The 17645-nt window shown below is 36.7% G+C and overlaps 1 protein-coding gene across 2 annotated transcripts in view; it reads left to right on the top strand.

The window, feature by feature from the left end:
* The window catches only part of Mic26-27 (MICOS complex subunit 26/27), a 73911-nt gene that overhangs the window by 16645 nt on the left and 39621 nt on the right, over nt 1–17645 (top strand). For both annotated transcript variants that reach the window (XM_090386162.1, XM_090386161.1), the window contains exons 3-4: nt 5759–5884; nt 17290–17344. In XM_090386162.1, coding sequence (XP_090242288.1) covers nt 5759–5884; nt 17290–17344 — 181 coding nt within the window. The remainder of the gene's footprint in view (nt 1–5758; nt 5885–17289; nt 17345–17645) is intronic.

Raw genomic sequence — 17645 nt, 5'->3', positions numbered from 1 at the left:
CATTGCTTATATCAATAGTGTCTTGTTGGTATGCTTTCCTCAATTTTTCATGAATCCAGATAGCTGAATTTTCTCCTGACTTGAAAAGGAATTCTTATTGCTGACCATTGGCAGAAACGGTTTGACAGAAACTATTTTACTGTGTTTTTGTCTTAATACCAATAATAGTAATATATAAAACTTCATGATACTAACGCAATTACAAAAAATTTCGCACTCGTGGGTAGTACAGTTGACACAAGTGCTGTCCTCCTTGCAGTGGGTGGAAAAGACCAGAGTTTGAGTCCTGTCAATGATGTGAGGAATTTTTATGGCCCTTTTTCACAATGTGGCTGACTTGGTTGGTCTCAAGTGAGGGTAGCATAGTTTTTCTCTCTGAAATGGGTTTTTCATCCAGCAAACAGAAAATTGACCACAGAACACATGCAATTTACACAGTATATATATGGAGTAATATGACCTTAGGTGCTGATGCTCCTAAAACCCTGCTACAAAAACAACAACAAAAACTTTTTTTGCCAAGGGGGCGTAACTTATGGACTGACTCTTGTACATAACATCTTTATGTAAACTGGTAGTTTAGGGCACTGCTCTTTTTGGACTAATATTAGTGGAGTCCCTCAGCATTCAGTACTGGGCCCCTGTCTGTTCTCAATATTTATTAACCATATTGATAAAGGCAATTCAAGCTTATTGTCTAAGTTTTGCAGTGATACAAAGGTTGCAGAATGGTTAATGACAGGAATCAAGGAATACTACTTCAGCGACACCTAGATAAATTAGACAATTGAGCTGAGAAGTGGTGGTTGAGGTTTAACATTGATAAATGCATGGTATTGCATATGGGGTTCAGTAATTTTGGAATATTATGCCGATTAGGTGGTACCATATTCAGGGTGGTGGTGTAGAATGAGAGAGAGAGAGACAGAGAGAGAGAGAGAGAGAGACAGAGAGAGAGAGAGAGAGAGAGACAGAGACAGACAGACAGACAGACAGAGACAGAGAGACTGGCATGAAGTTTTCTGAGCAGTAATAGACACACTGCCAGGGCAACTTATTGGATTCTGTCAGTAATATACAGCGCACAGACAAGGAGATGAGTATCCCATTGTATAGGATAAATGGTTGGGCTGCATCTTGAGTACTGCATACAGATCTGGAAGCCTTGTTTTAAGAAAGATGTGGATCTCTTGAAATGGATGCAAAGAAGAGTAACCATTAGTCAAGGGCACAAAAGGGTACTCTTACCGAAAAAGACTTCAGTTTTGCAAATTGCATCATTTGGAAATTAGATACCAGGAGACCTAATTGAAGTGTTTAAAGCTTTAAGTGGATTGAGGAAAATAAATACTAATGGTGTCCTTACTGTTTCTCATAACAATGCACATAAGGGGATATAAACTTAAATTGAAAAAAGTGGCTTTAGAATACATGTGAAAATTTGCTTTCAGCCAGAGAGAGAGTGACTGATTATTGGAACATTACTTCTGGTGTTGTAAAAGTGGATAGTTCGAATAAATTTAAGGAATAATTTGACAAATTATTAGAGGGAGGATGAACCAAAGAGGTGAGTAGTTTTTTTTTTTTTTTTTGGTTGATGCTGTATATAAGCTTGCTTCCTTGCATCATTTCACCCTAATACTAAAACTAAAATATGAATTAAAAGAAGTGTAGTGTAATCAAGTAATAATTTTATTCGTTAACTCCTACATTATCAATTTATTTGTTTTCTATTCCTCCCCTTCCAAAAAGCCAAAATGTTGGCTTAGTTATTCATATTCATGCTATTTATTACAAGCTGTGAAAATGACAGCAACTCTAATAATGTGGAAGAATTATTTTTCACAAATTGTTTTTAAAAGCCATAGAATTCTGAAGATGCAATAAATATGTGTTCAAATAGGCACAGAGCCTTTATTTTTTTAAGTGAATTAGCATATATGTGCAAAGTGAGTATTGTCTTCACCATGTCCAGTTGTTTGTCCACATGTAACAACTCAACTCCTAGTGGATGAATTTTCATAAAATCTTATATTCAGCTCTTTTAGAAAGAGTTATTGGACCATCCCAAATTTCAATAAAATTTGGAGTAATAGAAATTTAGCAATTATTATTTTTTTTGTCTGTCCATTTGCATGTAATAACTTGACACAGTTGATGAATTTTTTGAAATTTCATATTTGACTTTTATTGTGATTTGTCAAGTTATATCCAAAATTTTGTTAAAATTGTATCAATAGAAATACAGAAATTTTCTTTTTTTCATACATGTCACATAGGCTATCCATATACCTTATATTGTAGCTGAAGCACTGGATATTTATGTTTGTTGCCATCCACTGATTGGAGGAATGAATGGGTAATATGGGATACACAGAAACTAAATGTTCTTGGTTTGCATATAAAAGTCATTGCTTTTTGCTTGTATATTTATTATAAATCATGAATTATTGCTGGTGTGCTTGAAATGTAATGCTGTTTGTATATTAACTGCATTGGCTCTCCCCTTCCCTCCTTGAAAAACAGGTATAACTTGGGTGTTTTTTATATAGTTTTTTGTTTTGGAAATTGTAATCAGAATTTAACTCTTGTGGGGATAAACGGACTAATAGATGAACAGTAGCCGCTGGCAGAGGTGAAAGTGATTCTTGAAATTCTTGAGATTCTTCTATTGAAATGCAATTGAGCAGCAGCCTGGAAAGCAAGGCAGTGGGGATTTCCAGGACTGCTGGGAGTCATAGTGGAACAAGTAAATACATGGACTGTGTTAGGGTAACTAAGAGTAGAAACAGGTGCATGTATACTTGCATGTACACCAATGCTAGGAGTATAGTTAATAAATTCGATGAGCTTGAAGTGCTAGTCAAGACATCAAAGGCAGATATTGTTGGGATATCAGAGACGTGGTGGCACACAGATGTAAGGAATGCAGAACTGGAATTTGGGGAGTACAATGTGTACAGGAAGGATAGACAGAAGGGAGGAGGGGTTATGCTATTAGTTAAGAAACACAAAATCCAAGGAAGTGCAGCCAGTCGACATCGCTGGACAGTGCAATGTCGAGTCAGTTTGGTGTGACATAAGCAGTGGGAGATCAAAATTGAGAGTAGGAGTGTGTTATAGGCCTAATGACTCTGATGAGTATAATAAGAAACTGTACAGGGAAATAGAATGGGCCAGTAAATCGGAGAGTCTTTTATAATGGGAGATTTTAATTTCCCAGATATTGACTGGAATTTGTGGGTTGGTCACTCCCATACTAGCAAGGCTTTTGTGGATTTATTGGATGATTGTTTTCTACAGCAGCATGTTCGGGAGGCAACTAGAGGGAGTAATACTCTTGATCTAATTATCAGTAGTGATTCTTCATGCATCAAGAATCTGCAGATAAAGGAACCTCTAAGTGGCAGTGATCACAGTGTGCTGAAGTGGGATTTACTCAAAGAGGTAACTACCATCAAGGGTAAAGGGAAGGGTTTTTGCTTTCGTAAAGGTGACTACGATGGTCTGAGACAGTATTTAAATTCTATAAGGTGGAACCAACTGATGATGTTACCAACAGCAAATTCAAAATTGGAAGCATTCAAAGAATTAATCTTGGAAGCTACTAGACTTTTCATACTAACAAAGAAATATTGTTCAAGATTTAGGCCTAAATGGATGTCAGATGAACTAATTAGACATGTTACAGAGGAGAAAAAATGCATGGGATACTTATAAATTAACATGTGACACAGAAGCCTATGATAGATATAAGCTGGTCTGTAACCAAGTTACAAAGGAGATTAGGCAGGCGAAGGCAGATTACAAGAAATCTTTGGCAAAGGATGCAAAGAAAAACAGCACAGAGTTCTTTACTAATGTAAATTCTAGAAGGAAGGGGCTGAATTAGATTGGTCCACTTGATATCGATGGTTCAACTGTTGATGATCCTGCTCAGGTAGCTAACAAATTAATGAATATTTTGCATCTACATTCACTATTGAGGAGTTATTCAGGAAGGGGAATGCCAGAGGTGAAGTAAATTCTGGCAGTGAGCTAGATGATTTTGTAATAACTGAGGGGAAAGTGGAGGAGAAATTGTTGAGGATAAACATAAAAAAGGCACCCGGGGTGGATGGGATCTATCCAGTTATATTAAAGGAGGCAGCAAAGGAAGTAAGCAAACCCTTAGCCATAAGTATGAGAGCTTCCCTGGACTTAGGGGAGGTACCCATGGACTGGAGATGTGCAAATGTGACCCCAATCCACAAAGGAGGATCAAAGTGAGATACAGATAATTACAGACCTGTTAGTTTAACTTCTGTTCCAGGGAAATTAATGGAGGCACTGTTTAAAGAAGCACTGCAGGATCATCTAAACAAGACTTTAGTTATAGCTCGGACACAGCATGGGGTTGTTAAGGGGAAGTCTTGTCTGACTAATTTGATTGAATACTATGATGTAGTCGCAAAGAAACTGGATGCAAAGAATAAATTTGATATCATAAATTTGGATCTTAGAAAAGCCTTTGATACTGTTGCACATGGAAGACTGCTGCACAAATTGGAGCAGTGTGGCATTGGAGGCAAATTGCTGCTATGGATAAAGGATTGTTGAGTGGGAGAAGACAGAGAGTGGTAATCAATGGACACTGCTCTTCGTGGACTAATGTTATTAGTGGAGTCCCTCAGGGTTCAGTGTTGGGTCCATTGTTGTTTTCTGTATTTATAAATGATATTGATGATGGTATATCAGGCTTGTCCAAGTTTGCAGACGATACGAAGGTTGGCAGGGTTGTTAATGACACTAATGACAGGACACTGCTGCAACAAGATCTAGAAAAGTTGAGCAGATGGGCTGAAAGGTGGAAAATGAAGTTTAACATTGACAAATATAAAGTACTACATATGGGAAGCAGTAATCCCAGAGTAACGTACCAACTCTGTGCTACCACACTTACAGTGGTAGAGAATGAAAAGGACCTGGGGGTAATTGTGCAGGCAGATATGAAATTTTCTGAGCAGTGCAGACGGTCTACAAGAGTAGCTCATGGTGTCTTGTCAATGATATACAGGAATTTTTCTAGCAGGGATAAGCAGGTGATTATTCCCTTGTATAAGGCAATGGTCAGGCCACACCTTGAGTACTGTATACAGGTCTGGAGGCCTCATTTTAAGAAGGATGTAGAGCTGTTGGAACGAGTACAGAGAAGCGAAACAAGATTAGTGAATGGAACAAAGGGTTGCTTTTACGAAGAAAGGCTTAAGTTTTGCAAATTACAATGTCTGGAGACTAGGCACCTGCGAGGTTATCCGATTGAGGTGTATAAAGCCTTGAATGGTTTTAGCATGCTCAATGCGGATGGGATTCTTTCTCTTGCTCAGAATAATTGCCTGAGAGGGCATAAATTCAAATTGAGAAAAGACGGTTGTAGGATATATGTGTGGAAGTTTGCCTTTAGCCAGCAGGTGGTTGATTGCTGGAACAAACTTCCATCTGTCATCGTAGAAGTTGATAGCTTAAATAGATTCAAGGCAGAACTTGACAAACATTTGGAGCGAGTGGATGGGTGAAATAAGGGTGTTTTTTTTTTTTTTTTGGCTGATGCTATATAAGCTTGCTTTCTTGCATCATGTGCCTATGCTAATTCTTATGAAAGTGTTAATTAGTGAACATGTAATGAGAATGTTTTTTTTAAACATTACATAAAAGTTGCACATGTGTATTAGAATATTTATTTTATTTAATATTGTTATCTTTCATCATTTTGATTTAGCTCCCTATTTATACTGATCCAGAAGAAACTGAACAGTATGAAATTATTGAAGCTCTGCCTGGAACCTTGGAGCAGGAAATCTCAAAAATTCGTAAATCAACAGCTAAGTACCTGACTGCTGTTGAGGTAAATGAAATTCCTTTGCTAATGTAATTATGTGATTTATTTTCATGAATTATATGATGCCTAACAGAATTAATAATGTTACATAACTGATTGGAATTTTCATAGTGACATTTGGGTTGAATGCAGATTTTATATTCAGCATCATATTAATACTTGGTTAATAAAATAGGTGCATTTCATGATGGTAATTTGAATTAGAAACTTCATAACATTACCATGCATCCCTATTTCTTCAATTATTATAGGAAGAACAGAGATGTATTCCAGAATGTCAAAGAAATTAAGTCAAGGTAAAATCTAAAAATAAAGTTTGTGTGGCATATATATGTTTTAAGAGGAGTCAATAAATGAAATAACTAAATAAAATAATGCTTAATATACAAAGAAAAGTAGTATTATATATAATATCAAATATTGCATGTAATTTATGTAAAAAGAAATACAGTAGACTCTCAGTTTTCCCGGGATAGATGGTAAAAAACAAATCCCGGATAATCGAGTTCCTGGTTAATCCAAAAATACAAAAATCTCCGACATACGTAAGAAATACATTCCAGACTTCTTACTTCATCGAGTTTTACGTAACTCGGGAATGACTAATAACATATTGCTATTATATTATTATCGACAAATCTGAATTCCGCGCGTTACTTGTTAATGTTTGGCCATTTTCACACATTCTTAGATTTACTAGTAGTGCTGTCACTTATTGTCTTAGTCGGCACCATGATAAAAGTCAAAATGAAATTTTCTGAAAAGAACTTCACAGGGTTAAGGGGGAAACACACTATTATCATGCGAACTCACATTTTACTAAAGCACATTTCTGGAGGTCAACAAAAAACAATAAAAACAATTTGCACTTCCGGGTTACAGGGCTTTTCTGTTCGTGCATCTAATTATAAACGGGTAGTAACCTCGATCTTATTGCATTTGCGATAATACCAATAGCTGAAATTGTGTGGGTTTTTACGTTATTATGGTGAAATGTGTCCCCTTCACTGAAATCTTCAGTCATAAAAAAAAACCATAAATTGTAAGAATCTTAAGTCTGCCAAACCCCATGTACTTTTTCTGACAGAATCTCAGTTATCGCTTGATTTAACTACTGCTCATCTCAGATGCCTAAATTATTCGCTGTATGATTCCTTTTGCCTCAAAGGCGGTACTTGTACATATGTCCATTCTGATATTCCCTGTCAATTTGGAATGACTTGGCAATTTGGAATCTCCTCTCTTTGATCTTCTCTGGCTTAAAATCTCTCTACCTCATTGTGTAAAATTCATCTGTTGTCTCTACCGTTCTCCCAACTCCACTAATCACTTGGAAGTCCAAGTGATTAGTGGAGTTGGGCTCTCTGACTTCCTCTCTTTGCAACTTGACTTTCTCCAGTCCAACTTTCCTAACAGTGAGGTAATTTTCCTTGGTGCTTTTAATGTTCACAACTCCATCTGGCTTCCAATTTCTAGTCACACCGATCCAGCTGGTCGAGATGCTGAGGCTTTTGCAATTACTAATGACCTTACACAGATTGTTCATTTACCTACAAGAATACTGGACAATCCTAATCATACAGCCAACGTGCTTGATCTTTTTCTCACAAACAACCCTTCTAAGTACACAGTCGAAGTGAGAGGTCCTTTAGGCACTTCAGATCACAACTTGGTGATTGTCTCTTCTACACAATGAGGTTCCATGAGAAATATGGAACCTTTATCTCATGGCTATTCCCAACCTCGTGTTGTTTGGCATTACAAGAATGCAAAATGGGATGACCTGCGAGATTTCTTTTCTTCTTTTCCTTGGTCCGATTACAGTTTCAAAACTTCTGATGTCAACGTTTGCTCAGATCAGATCGTGTCAGTGAAATTATTCTTGCAGGAATGGATTCCTTTATCCCACACTCCACTTTAAAATCTTGTCCTTTATCTAAACCTTGGTTTTCCAATAAATGTGGTAAGGCTGTTCAAGAGAAGAATGTTGCATATCGTAATTGGCTTGTTTCTAAGTCTTTAGTTTCATTTTCTGCCTACGCCAAAGCTTCCAACAATTGTAAAGCAGTTATTAATCAGTCCAAACTAGAGTTTGAACAGGCTAAGAGTAGAAAACTTGCTTCTTGCCCTAATGGTAGCCGAGCATTCTAGTCACTTGCCAAAGCTATTCGCTGCAACTTTTGCCCATCTCTGCTCCCACCTCTGTCCAAACCAGATGGTTCTGTTGTCACTTCAGCGAAGGATAAAGCTAACCTGCTAGCATCCCATTTTTCTTCCAACTCATGTATTAATGATCTTGGTAAAACACCTCCCACCATTCCCAACACGGTCCATTCAATGCCTCCTGTGGTCTTCCGTCAAAAGGATGTCAGAAGGATTTTGACGAATCTTGATGCTAAGAAAGCTCCAGGTCCCGATGGTATTTCTCCACTTGTTCTCAAAACCTGTGCTCCTGAACTTACTCCTATTCTTTGCCACCTTTTTTCACTTTCTTATTCCAAAGGTGTTTTTCCTTCTGCTTGGAAATTTGCTCATCCAGCCAGTTCCTAAAAAGGCTTTGCTCATATCCAGCCAGTTCCAAATCCCTCCTATTGAATTATCGTCCCATTGCAATTACTTCTACTCTTTCTAAAGTAATGGAGAAATCAATTAACTGCCAACTCTTAAACTACCTAGAAATCTTCCGTCTGATCAAAGATCACCAGTATGGATTCTGTCAGTATCAATCCACTGGTGATGTTCTAGCTTATGTTACCCATTTATGGACTAATTCAATGGAAAGGTTCTGTGAAACACAAGTAGTTGCTCTTGACATCTTAAAGGCTTTTGATCGTGTTTGGCATAAAGGTCTTCTAAACAAGCTTCCATCTTATGGTTTGCCAACTGTTTTTAATAATTGGTTATCCAGTTTTCTCTCTGATCGCTCACTGAGAGTGATGGTAGATCACCCTCAGTGAGTGATGTTAGAAGACGGAAAGATGGCTTTCCGTCTTCTAACTTCTCCACTAATGCCAGTGTCCCCCAAGGTTCAGTTCTTTTCCTCTTGTATATTAATGACCTTTCATTGACTGGAAATCCTATCCGTAGTTTTGCCGATGATAGCACATTGCATTCCACTTTCCATTTTGAGAAACCTTTCCCTGTTCAATCAGCTTAAACTCTCTCGAAAATCTGCTACCAATTCCTTAAATGCCGATCTTCAGGTAATTCTCCAGTGGGGCAAAGACAACTTAGTTGATTTCAACTCTTCTAAAACTCAGTCTTGTCTTATATCTCGCAAAAAGGATTCTTCTGCTCCTATACTTATCTTTAGTGACACTCCGATTTCTAGGCAAAATGATATATCTCTTTTGGAGATTACCCTGACTTCTAATCTCTCTTGGCACAAGCACATTACAAATATTGCTTCTTCTGCATCTAAAAAACTTGGTTTTCTCTTTCGTTCTCGGCATTACTTTTCTTCCAAACAGCTGCTCACTCTGTATAAATTGCAAATCTGCCCTGCCATGGAATATTGTTCCCACATCTGAGGTGGTGCCCCCAAAACCTCTCTCAGGCTTCTTGATTCCATTCAGAAGAGGGCAGTTAGGTTAATTAATGATTCATCTCTAACAGAGTCTCTCCACTTGCTATCTCATAGACGTACTGTGTCTGCTGCATGCCTCTTCTACGGATACTTCCATGGGCACTGTTCTTCTGAATTGGCTTCTATAATTCCCGCTCTCTCTTTCAAAACAGTCCGAACACGTGCCGCCATCATCCATTTACAGTCCAACTTCAAACTCACAGAACCAACTTTTCATCTTTCTCATTTATTCATTCAGCTGCCGTTTTCTGGAACAACCTTCCTTCATACATATTTCCTGAAAATTACAGTCTACAGAAGTTCAATTCCAAGGTCAACAAATATCTTCTTTCATCTTCTCAACCTCCAACACAAGCACGGTACTAAGTACTATAGGTTCTAATACCTCTCGTGTTTGGGGTTTACATAAAAAAAAAAAAAAAAAAAAAAAAAGCCATAATTTAAATAAAGTTCAGAAAGCTTATAAAAATTTTTAGAAAATTTCTTTGGATTAATGTTAATTGCCATGTATGAAGGTTATTGTCAATGCAACAAAGAAACAAAAAAAAAAAAAAAAGAGGAATGGAAAGTCTAAAAATTAAATTGAAAATCTTATTGTATACAAAAGAACTGATGCCAACATGGGTAGCATGTGGCATTAGTTAGTTTGGATACATTGCTGAAATAAAGAAGCTAAACTGATGAGGCTAAAATGAATTTTTAACTAAAGTGATAGTAATTACCTTATGTTAATCATAGTCAAGTTTATTGAAAAAATATACAAAATGCAGAAATATAGCTTAAAAATAGCTTAATATAGCAAGTAGCCTAAATCAACAATAATGGGCCTTAGTGGTAGAAAAGAATATAGCTAGTTGCAGTAGGTACAAAACCTCCACAGTATAAAGAAATAGTAGTATATATAGTTTCCCACCCATCTTTGAAATAATTTAACGATTTCAGAAAAATAAAAGGAATGAACAGTAAGTAATGTGTGCTCAGATGTGTCTGGGAGCACAAACCTGTTCCTATACCTAGAACCCTGAACACAGTTTTCTTCCTTTTTATTTCCCACAAATGATAAAATTTTTTGAGGATGGATGGAAATTCCACTTGTCGAAGAGTGGTTAAAGTTGGGTGGGCTATCCAGACACTTATTACGTATGGAGAATATATGCAGTTATTAGATTGTTTGTGTTGTTTATAAATATAAACTTGTACTTATATAAATACAAGTTTATATTTATTTATTAACTTTATAGATTCATTTATATAATTGCTTTATCTTTTAAGGAGTCATTAGATGAACATTATCAGAACTTTAAACAGAAACTGATACATAAGATCTGTATATGCTATATGAGATCTGATAAAAAAAGCCTGAGGCTATTTTTCCCTAAAAAAAATTAGGGCACATACAATATTTTAATAAGTGTTCTCCCTCCTTGTAAGTAGTTTCTCACTGATGATATGAAAGTGTTCTAGCGTTTCCTACCACTTCTGTAAGCATTGCTGACACTAAGATAGCTGTGAACTATTGAGTTCTGCTGTTGAATTCTGTTAGATTGTTGGAATGTCATCAGACCTTGTCCTTTCTGCTTAATTTTTAGTTTGACTGATAGATATAAGTCATGTGGGGCAAGGTCAGATGGATATGGAGAGTTGATTTACTATGAGATTGTTTTTTGAACAAGAAAAGTCCTTAAATGGGAAGTGTGATATGTGCAGGAGAAACTACCCACCATTTTCAAAGAGCTGGTGTTGTTTTCTCCTGATTTTTTTCGTCTTTATAATACCGTAGTTTACTCTATGACCATTCTGAACAAATTCAATGAATAATACACCCCCCCCATGTTGAAAACAAAACAAGCAACATTGTTTTCACATTTGACCAAATCTTTTTTTTTTTTTTTTTTGACAAGGCAAGTTTGTTGTTGGTTTGTTGACTTCCATTGGGTCATAGCTATACACCCAATTTTCATCACAAGTAACAATGAAATGAGGGTCAATTCCCACCTTTCTTTTCAGCTCCCTGCACAGTTCTTAATGGTGAACCTTTTGGTCATTATTCAGTAATTTTGGAACAAATTTTGTTGGCATTCAACATATGTCAAGGCTTTCAGTCACAATTGCTTGGCATGATGATGGAAATTCCAGAATCTCCCAGTTTATCATCCATTTCTTGGATTATTGATTGCTAATCAGAAAGAATATTTGCTCTCTATAGCAACCATTTCATCACTGCTTGAAGTTGAAGATCAACTTGAATATTGGTCATCTTTGACAGATTCCTCTCCATTTTGTAAATTTTTCATCCACTGATAAACTTTTGTTTAGGCCTTACTTAAACAAGTATCATAAAATGTTGTTCTTAATATTTGGAAGATTTTGGCTGTTTTTTCCTTTTTCATGCTAAACTTGATGCACACACACATTGTTCTACTTTCATGTCCATTATGATTATGATAGAGACAAGCTTGAAGTTTAACTTGTGTTGCTTGTTACTGGTTTGGTGGAGGGAGAAGTGACTCAAACCAGGAATGTGGAGACCCCCCTCCCTTGTGTTTATACCTTGCCCCCAGCAGACCACATATATGTAACTAATAGTACTCTGCATGTGTAATTAGGCTTAAATGGTGGCTGAGCAGATGTTTGACCTAAATGTACCACTAAAATCATTTTGGAAGCTTCTGCTAGATATATTCTAAATAGAATAGAAGTTGGGTGTAAATATAGAAGGGTCGGTCCATAAGTAATGCCTCTTGGGGAACAAAATTTTTTGTAATTGAGTTAGCATCATGAAGTTTTGTATATATTGCTAGTATAGATGTTAAGACATAAATATGCTAAAATAAAAGTTTGTCTCTTACAGATCCAAAGTTATGAACAGTCAAGCTGATGTCTGTTTCCACCAATGACAGAGTTCCTTTTCAAATTGGGAGAAAACTCAGTTGTCTGGATTTATAAAAATTTGAGGAAACTAAACTATGTCACTGATATAAGCAGTTGGCTTGCACATTTTAAAAGAGGAGTGGAAGACAAAAGTTTGAGTGCATTGAAGAAAACACTAAGATTTGAACCCACCGTGATATCTTCTAGGAGAAGCATTTGTGAGAAATACAGTGTGATTAAAAATTCATGCGACTCAAATATTAGTATTTAAAATTTGACCAATTTTACAGCTGAAAGCTTGAAGTACTGTTGATTAGCTATTAAGAATCTTAGTAAAGCTTATTATCTTAGTACTCACCTCTAGATCCATATTGGTTAGGGTTAAATTTACATAAAGGAAAGTAAAAGTTTTCAATTATATTAATAGATTAATTAATTTAAAAACATATCTCTAGGAAGAGAAAGTGCACCACCTTTTTTCTGGTTGTCATTTATAAAATTATATGAAGAAGTTGTTGGTCTTTTCAACATGCAAATATTCTTCATATAATTTTATAAATGACAACCAGAAAAAAGGTGGTGCACTCCCTCTTCCTAGAGACATGTTTTTAAATTAATTAATCTATTAATATAATTGAAAACTTTTACTTTCCTTTATGTAAATTTAACCTTAACAAATACAGATGTAGAGGTGAGTACTAAGATAATAAGCTTTGCTAAGAATCTTAATATTTAAAATTTATTAATTCATTTACTATCAGGTGTGATCAAGTAATTATAATAACTATAATAACAATAAGTAATTATAAATTATAATAAATGAAGCTTACCAATGAAGGGCATCCATTTCTTTTTTGTCACAAACACTACCTGTTTCATGAAAGTGAGTGAATCGTGAGATTTTTGATTTATTTGGAACTGGTGAATTGGGATATTTTTCTCTAAATTCTACTTTGATGTTCACATGCAGTTTTGAAAGGAAGTATTGTTTGCCTATAAACACATGTTCATACAGGGAATATGTCCTGATGGCTTCATCACAAGCAAACCAGTATGAATAAGTTTGTGTAAGTGTAACCTAACGATCACTGTTCTGCATGCAGTTGTATACAGTGCTACCATTGTTGTGGTTTTGTAAGAATTGCGTATGATCCAAAATGAGAGAAATTGGCTCTTTCATTTTGGGTTTCATGAATTTTTGAATTGTCCTGTACAATGAGAAAGTTGAGAGTAGTACGTCATCCATATTGTACAATAACATTCTACTTAGGCATGATTAACAGAAAATAAGAAATCATTGACTAAGAGAATTCTGGTCTTAATCATTACTTATAAGTAAATTTATTACCAAATATTCAGCACAAAATATGTTCTGTAGCATGGAAATATTCACATATAAATTAAGATTTTTTTCCTCAAAAATTCTTATCCTATATATATAGCACAAAATATCTTCACTTAAATAGTGATGGGATACACTTAAATAGAAAGGGTGCAAGAATATTTGCTGATGCTATTGAGACAGTGTTAGGTGGGTAAGCAAACTGCTAGCTTGGGGGGATACAAGGACTAATAGATTAACAGTAGCCACTGGCAGAGGTGAAAGTGATTCTTGCACTGCTTCTATTGGAATGAGCAGCAGCCGGCAAAACAAGATGCAGGATATTTCAGAGACTGCTGGGAGTAATTGCAGCACAAGTAAACACATGGTTTGTGTTAGGGTAGCTAAGAATAGGAACAGGTGCATGTATACTTGCGTGTACACCAATGCTAGGAGTTTGGTAAATAAATTTGATGAATTTGAGGTATTGCTCAAAACATCAAAGGCAGATATTGTTGGGATATCAGAGACATGGTGTCACACAGATATAAGGAATGCGGAACTGGAATTTGGGGAGTACAATGTGTACAGAAAGGATAGACAGGATAGGAAGGGAGGAGGGGTTATGCTATTAGTTAAGAAACACATAAAATCCAAGGAAGTGAAGCCAGTCGACATTGCTGGACAGTGCAGTGTCGAGTCAGTTTAGTGTGACATAAGCATTGGAAGATCAAAATTGAGAGTAGGAGTGTGCTATAGGCCTAATGACTCTGATGAGTATAATAAGAAACTGTACAGGGAAATAGAATGGGCCAGTAAATCAGAGAGTCTTATAATGGGGGATTTTAATTTCCCAGATATTGACTGGAATTTGTGGGTTGGCCACTCACACACTAGCAAGGCTTTTGTGGATTTATTGGATGATTGTTTTCTACATCAGCATGTTCGGGCGGCAACTAGAGCGAGTAATACTCTTGATTTGATTATCAGTAGTGATTCTTCATGCATTAAGAATCTGCAGATAAAGGAACCACTAGGTGGCAGTGATCACAGTGTGCTGAAGTGGGATTTACTCAAAGAGGTAACTACCATCAGGGGTAAAGGGAAGGGTTTTTGCTTTTGTAAAGGTGACTACGATGGTCTGAGTCAGTATTTAAATTCGATACAGTGGGACCAACTGATGATGTTACCAACAGCAAATTCAAAATTGGAAGTGTCCAAAGAACGTATCTTGGAAACTACTAGGCTTTATATACCAACTAAGAAATATTGTTCAAGGTTTAGGCCTAAATGGATGTCAGATGAACTAATGAGACATATGGCAGAGAAGAAAAATGCATGGGATACATATAAATTAATGGGTGACATGGAAGCCTATGATAGATATAAGCTGGTCTGTAACCAATCACAAAGGAGATTAGGCAGGCAAAGGCAAATTATGAGAAATCCTTGGCAAAGGATGCAAAGAAAAACAGCAAAGAGTTCTTTACCTATGTAAACTCTAGAAGGAAAGGGATGAATCAGATTGGTCCACTGGTTCAACAGTTGAGGATCCTGCTCAGGTGGCTAACAAATTAAATGAGTATTTTGCATCTACATTCACACATGAGGAGTTATTCAGGAAGGGGAATGCGAGAGGTGAAGTAAATTCTGGCAGTGAGCTAGATGATTTTGTAATAACAGAGGAAAAAGTGGAGGAGAAATTGTTGAGGATAAACATAAAAAAGGCACCCGGGGTGGATGGGATCTATCCAGTTATATTAAAGGTGGCAGCAAAGGAGGTAAGCAAACTCTTAGCCATAATTATGAGAGCTTCTTTGGACTCAGGGGAGGTACCCATAGACTGGAGATGTGCAAATATGACCCCAATTCACAAAGGAGGATCAAAGGCTGACACAAGTAATTATAGACCTGTGAGTTTAACTTCTGTTCCAGGAAAATTAATGGAGGTACTGGTTAAAGAAGCTTTGTTTGGTTTGGTTTTTTTTTTTTTTTTTTTTTAGGAGCATTAGCAACTAAGGCCATATTGCTCCGGGAATATGCGGTGGTCATTCCCTGACCTTTCCGCATCCTCCGTATTTGGTGGTGACGGGCTCGAACCCCGGTCTAATCAAGAAGCGTGTGCTACACACTGCTGCTCCTTCCCACCTGGCTACGGAGGCGCCCGGTTAAAGAAGCAATGCAGGATCATCTAGACAAGACTTCAGTTATAGCTCGGACACAGCATGGTTTTGTTAAGGGAAAGTCTTGCCTGACCAATTTGATTGGATACTATGATGCAGTCACAAAAGAACTGGATGCAGGGAATAACTTTGATATTATATATTTGGATCTTAGAAAGGCTTTTGATACTGCTGCACATGGAAGACTGCTGCACAAATTGGAGCAGTGTGGCATTGGAGGCAAATTGCTGCTATGGATAAAGGGATGGTTATGGATCAATGGACACTGCTCATCGTGGACTAATGTTATTAGTCGAGTCCCTCAGAGTTTAGTGTTGGGTCCATTATTGTTTTCTGTATTTATAAATGATATTGATGATGGTATATCAAGCTTAATGTCCAAGTTTGCAGATGATACAAAGGTTGGCAGGGTTGTTAAGGACACTACTGATGCTATGCTGCTGCAACAGGATCTGAAAAGGTTGAGCAGATGGGCTGAGAGGTGGCAAATGAAGTTTAACATTGACAAATGTAAAGTACTAAATATGGGAAACAGTAACCCCAGAGCAACGTATCAACTCTGTGGTACTACACTGACAGTGGTAGAGAATGAAAAGGACCTGGGGGTAATTGTGCAGGCAGATATGAAGTTCTCTGAGCAGTGCAGATGGGCTGCAAGAGTAGCTCATGGTGTCTTGTCAATGATATACAGGAATTTTTCTAGCAGGGATAAGGAGGTGATTATTCTCTTGTATATGGCAATGGTCAGGCCACATCTTGAGTACTGTATACAGGTCTGGAGGCCTCATTTCAAGAAGCATGTAGAGCTGCTGGAATGAGTACAGAGAAGGGCAACAAGATTAGTGAATGGAACAAAGGGTTGCTCTTATGAAGAAAGGCTTAAGTCTTGCAAATTACAGTGTCTGGAGACTAGGCACCGGCGAGGTGATCTGATAGAGGTGTATAAAGGCTTGAATGGCTTGAGCATGCTGAATGCCGATGGGAATCTTCCTCATGCTCAGAATAATCACCAGAGAGGGCATAAATTCAAATTGAGGAATGACAGATGTAGGATAGATGTGCTGAAATTTGCCTTTAGCCAGCAGGTAGTTGGTTGGTGGAACAGACTTCCATCCATGTTGTGGAAGTTGATAGCCTAAATAAATTTAAGGCTCAGCTGGACAGGTATTTCGAACGAACGGAGGGATGAAATGGGAGTGGTTTTTTTTTTTTTTTTTGCTGATGCTGCATAAGCTTGCTTTCTTGCATCATATGCCTCGGCTAATGCTAATGCTATTATGAAAAATACATTTTGTGATGTTATTATCTCTGGCTTGTTTTGAAGTATTTATTAATGTTTTTGTGGGGTGGGGGAGAGGATATGTGTGTGTGTATATATTAAAACATGAAAGAAAATGATTTATTTGCTTTTAATTCACACCATTATGTACTATTTTGTTTTCCCATTTAGGGTGTTGCAGAACAGACAAAGCATATTTATTTAACTGGTATTGAACACACAAAAGGTAAGTTTTGTATTTCAGAAAATTTATAAATAGCCTTGAGTATACTTGTACATAGAATTGTAGATAGTATATTACTTCTGAATACTAGGAGTAAATTTAATCTACTTTTATATGAGGAACTTTAATTTTAGGTCCAAAATATGTGGTGTTTTTTTTTTTTTTTTTTGTTTATATGAAATAGGCTTGACATGGCCAAGTGGTCAGGATTCAGAGTGCAGTAGCACATGCTCTTTGAGTGTACTCTGGTTGAAAGACTGCTAAATAAGATTAACAGTTGTATTCGTGATTTATTGTAAACTCC

The sequence above is a fragment of the Mastigoproctus giganteus genome, chromosome 12, assembly GCF_048544385.1.
Source record: "Mastigoproctus giganteus isolate SK-2022 chromosome 12, ASM4854438v1, whole genome shotgun sequence".
NCBI classification, from domain to species: Eukaryota; Metazoa; Arthropoda; class Arachnida; order Uropygi; family Thelyphonidae; genus Mastigoproctus; species Mastigoproctus giganteus.
Note: the sequence above shows the minus strand (reverse complement) of the source record. Positions and strands in the feature narration are given on the sequence as shown.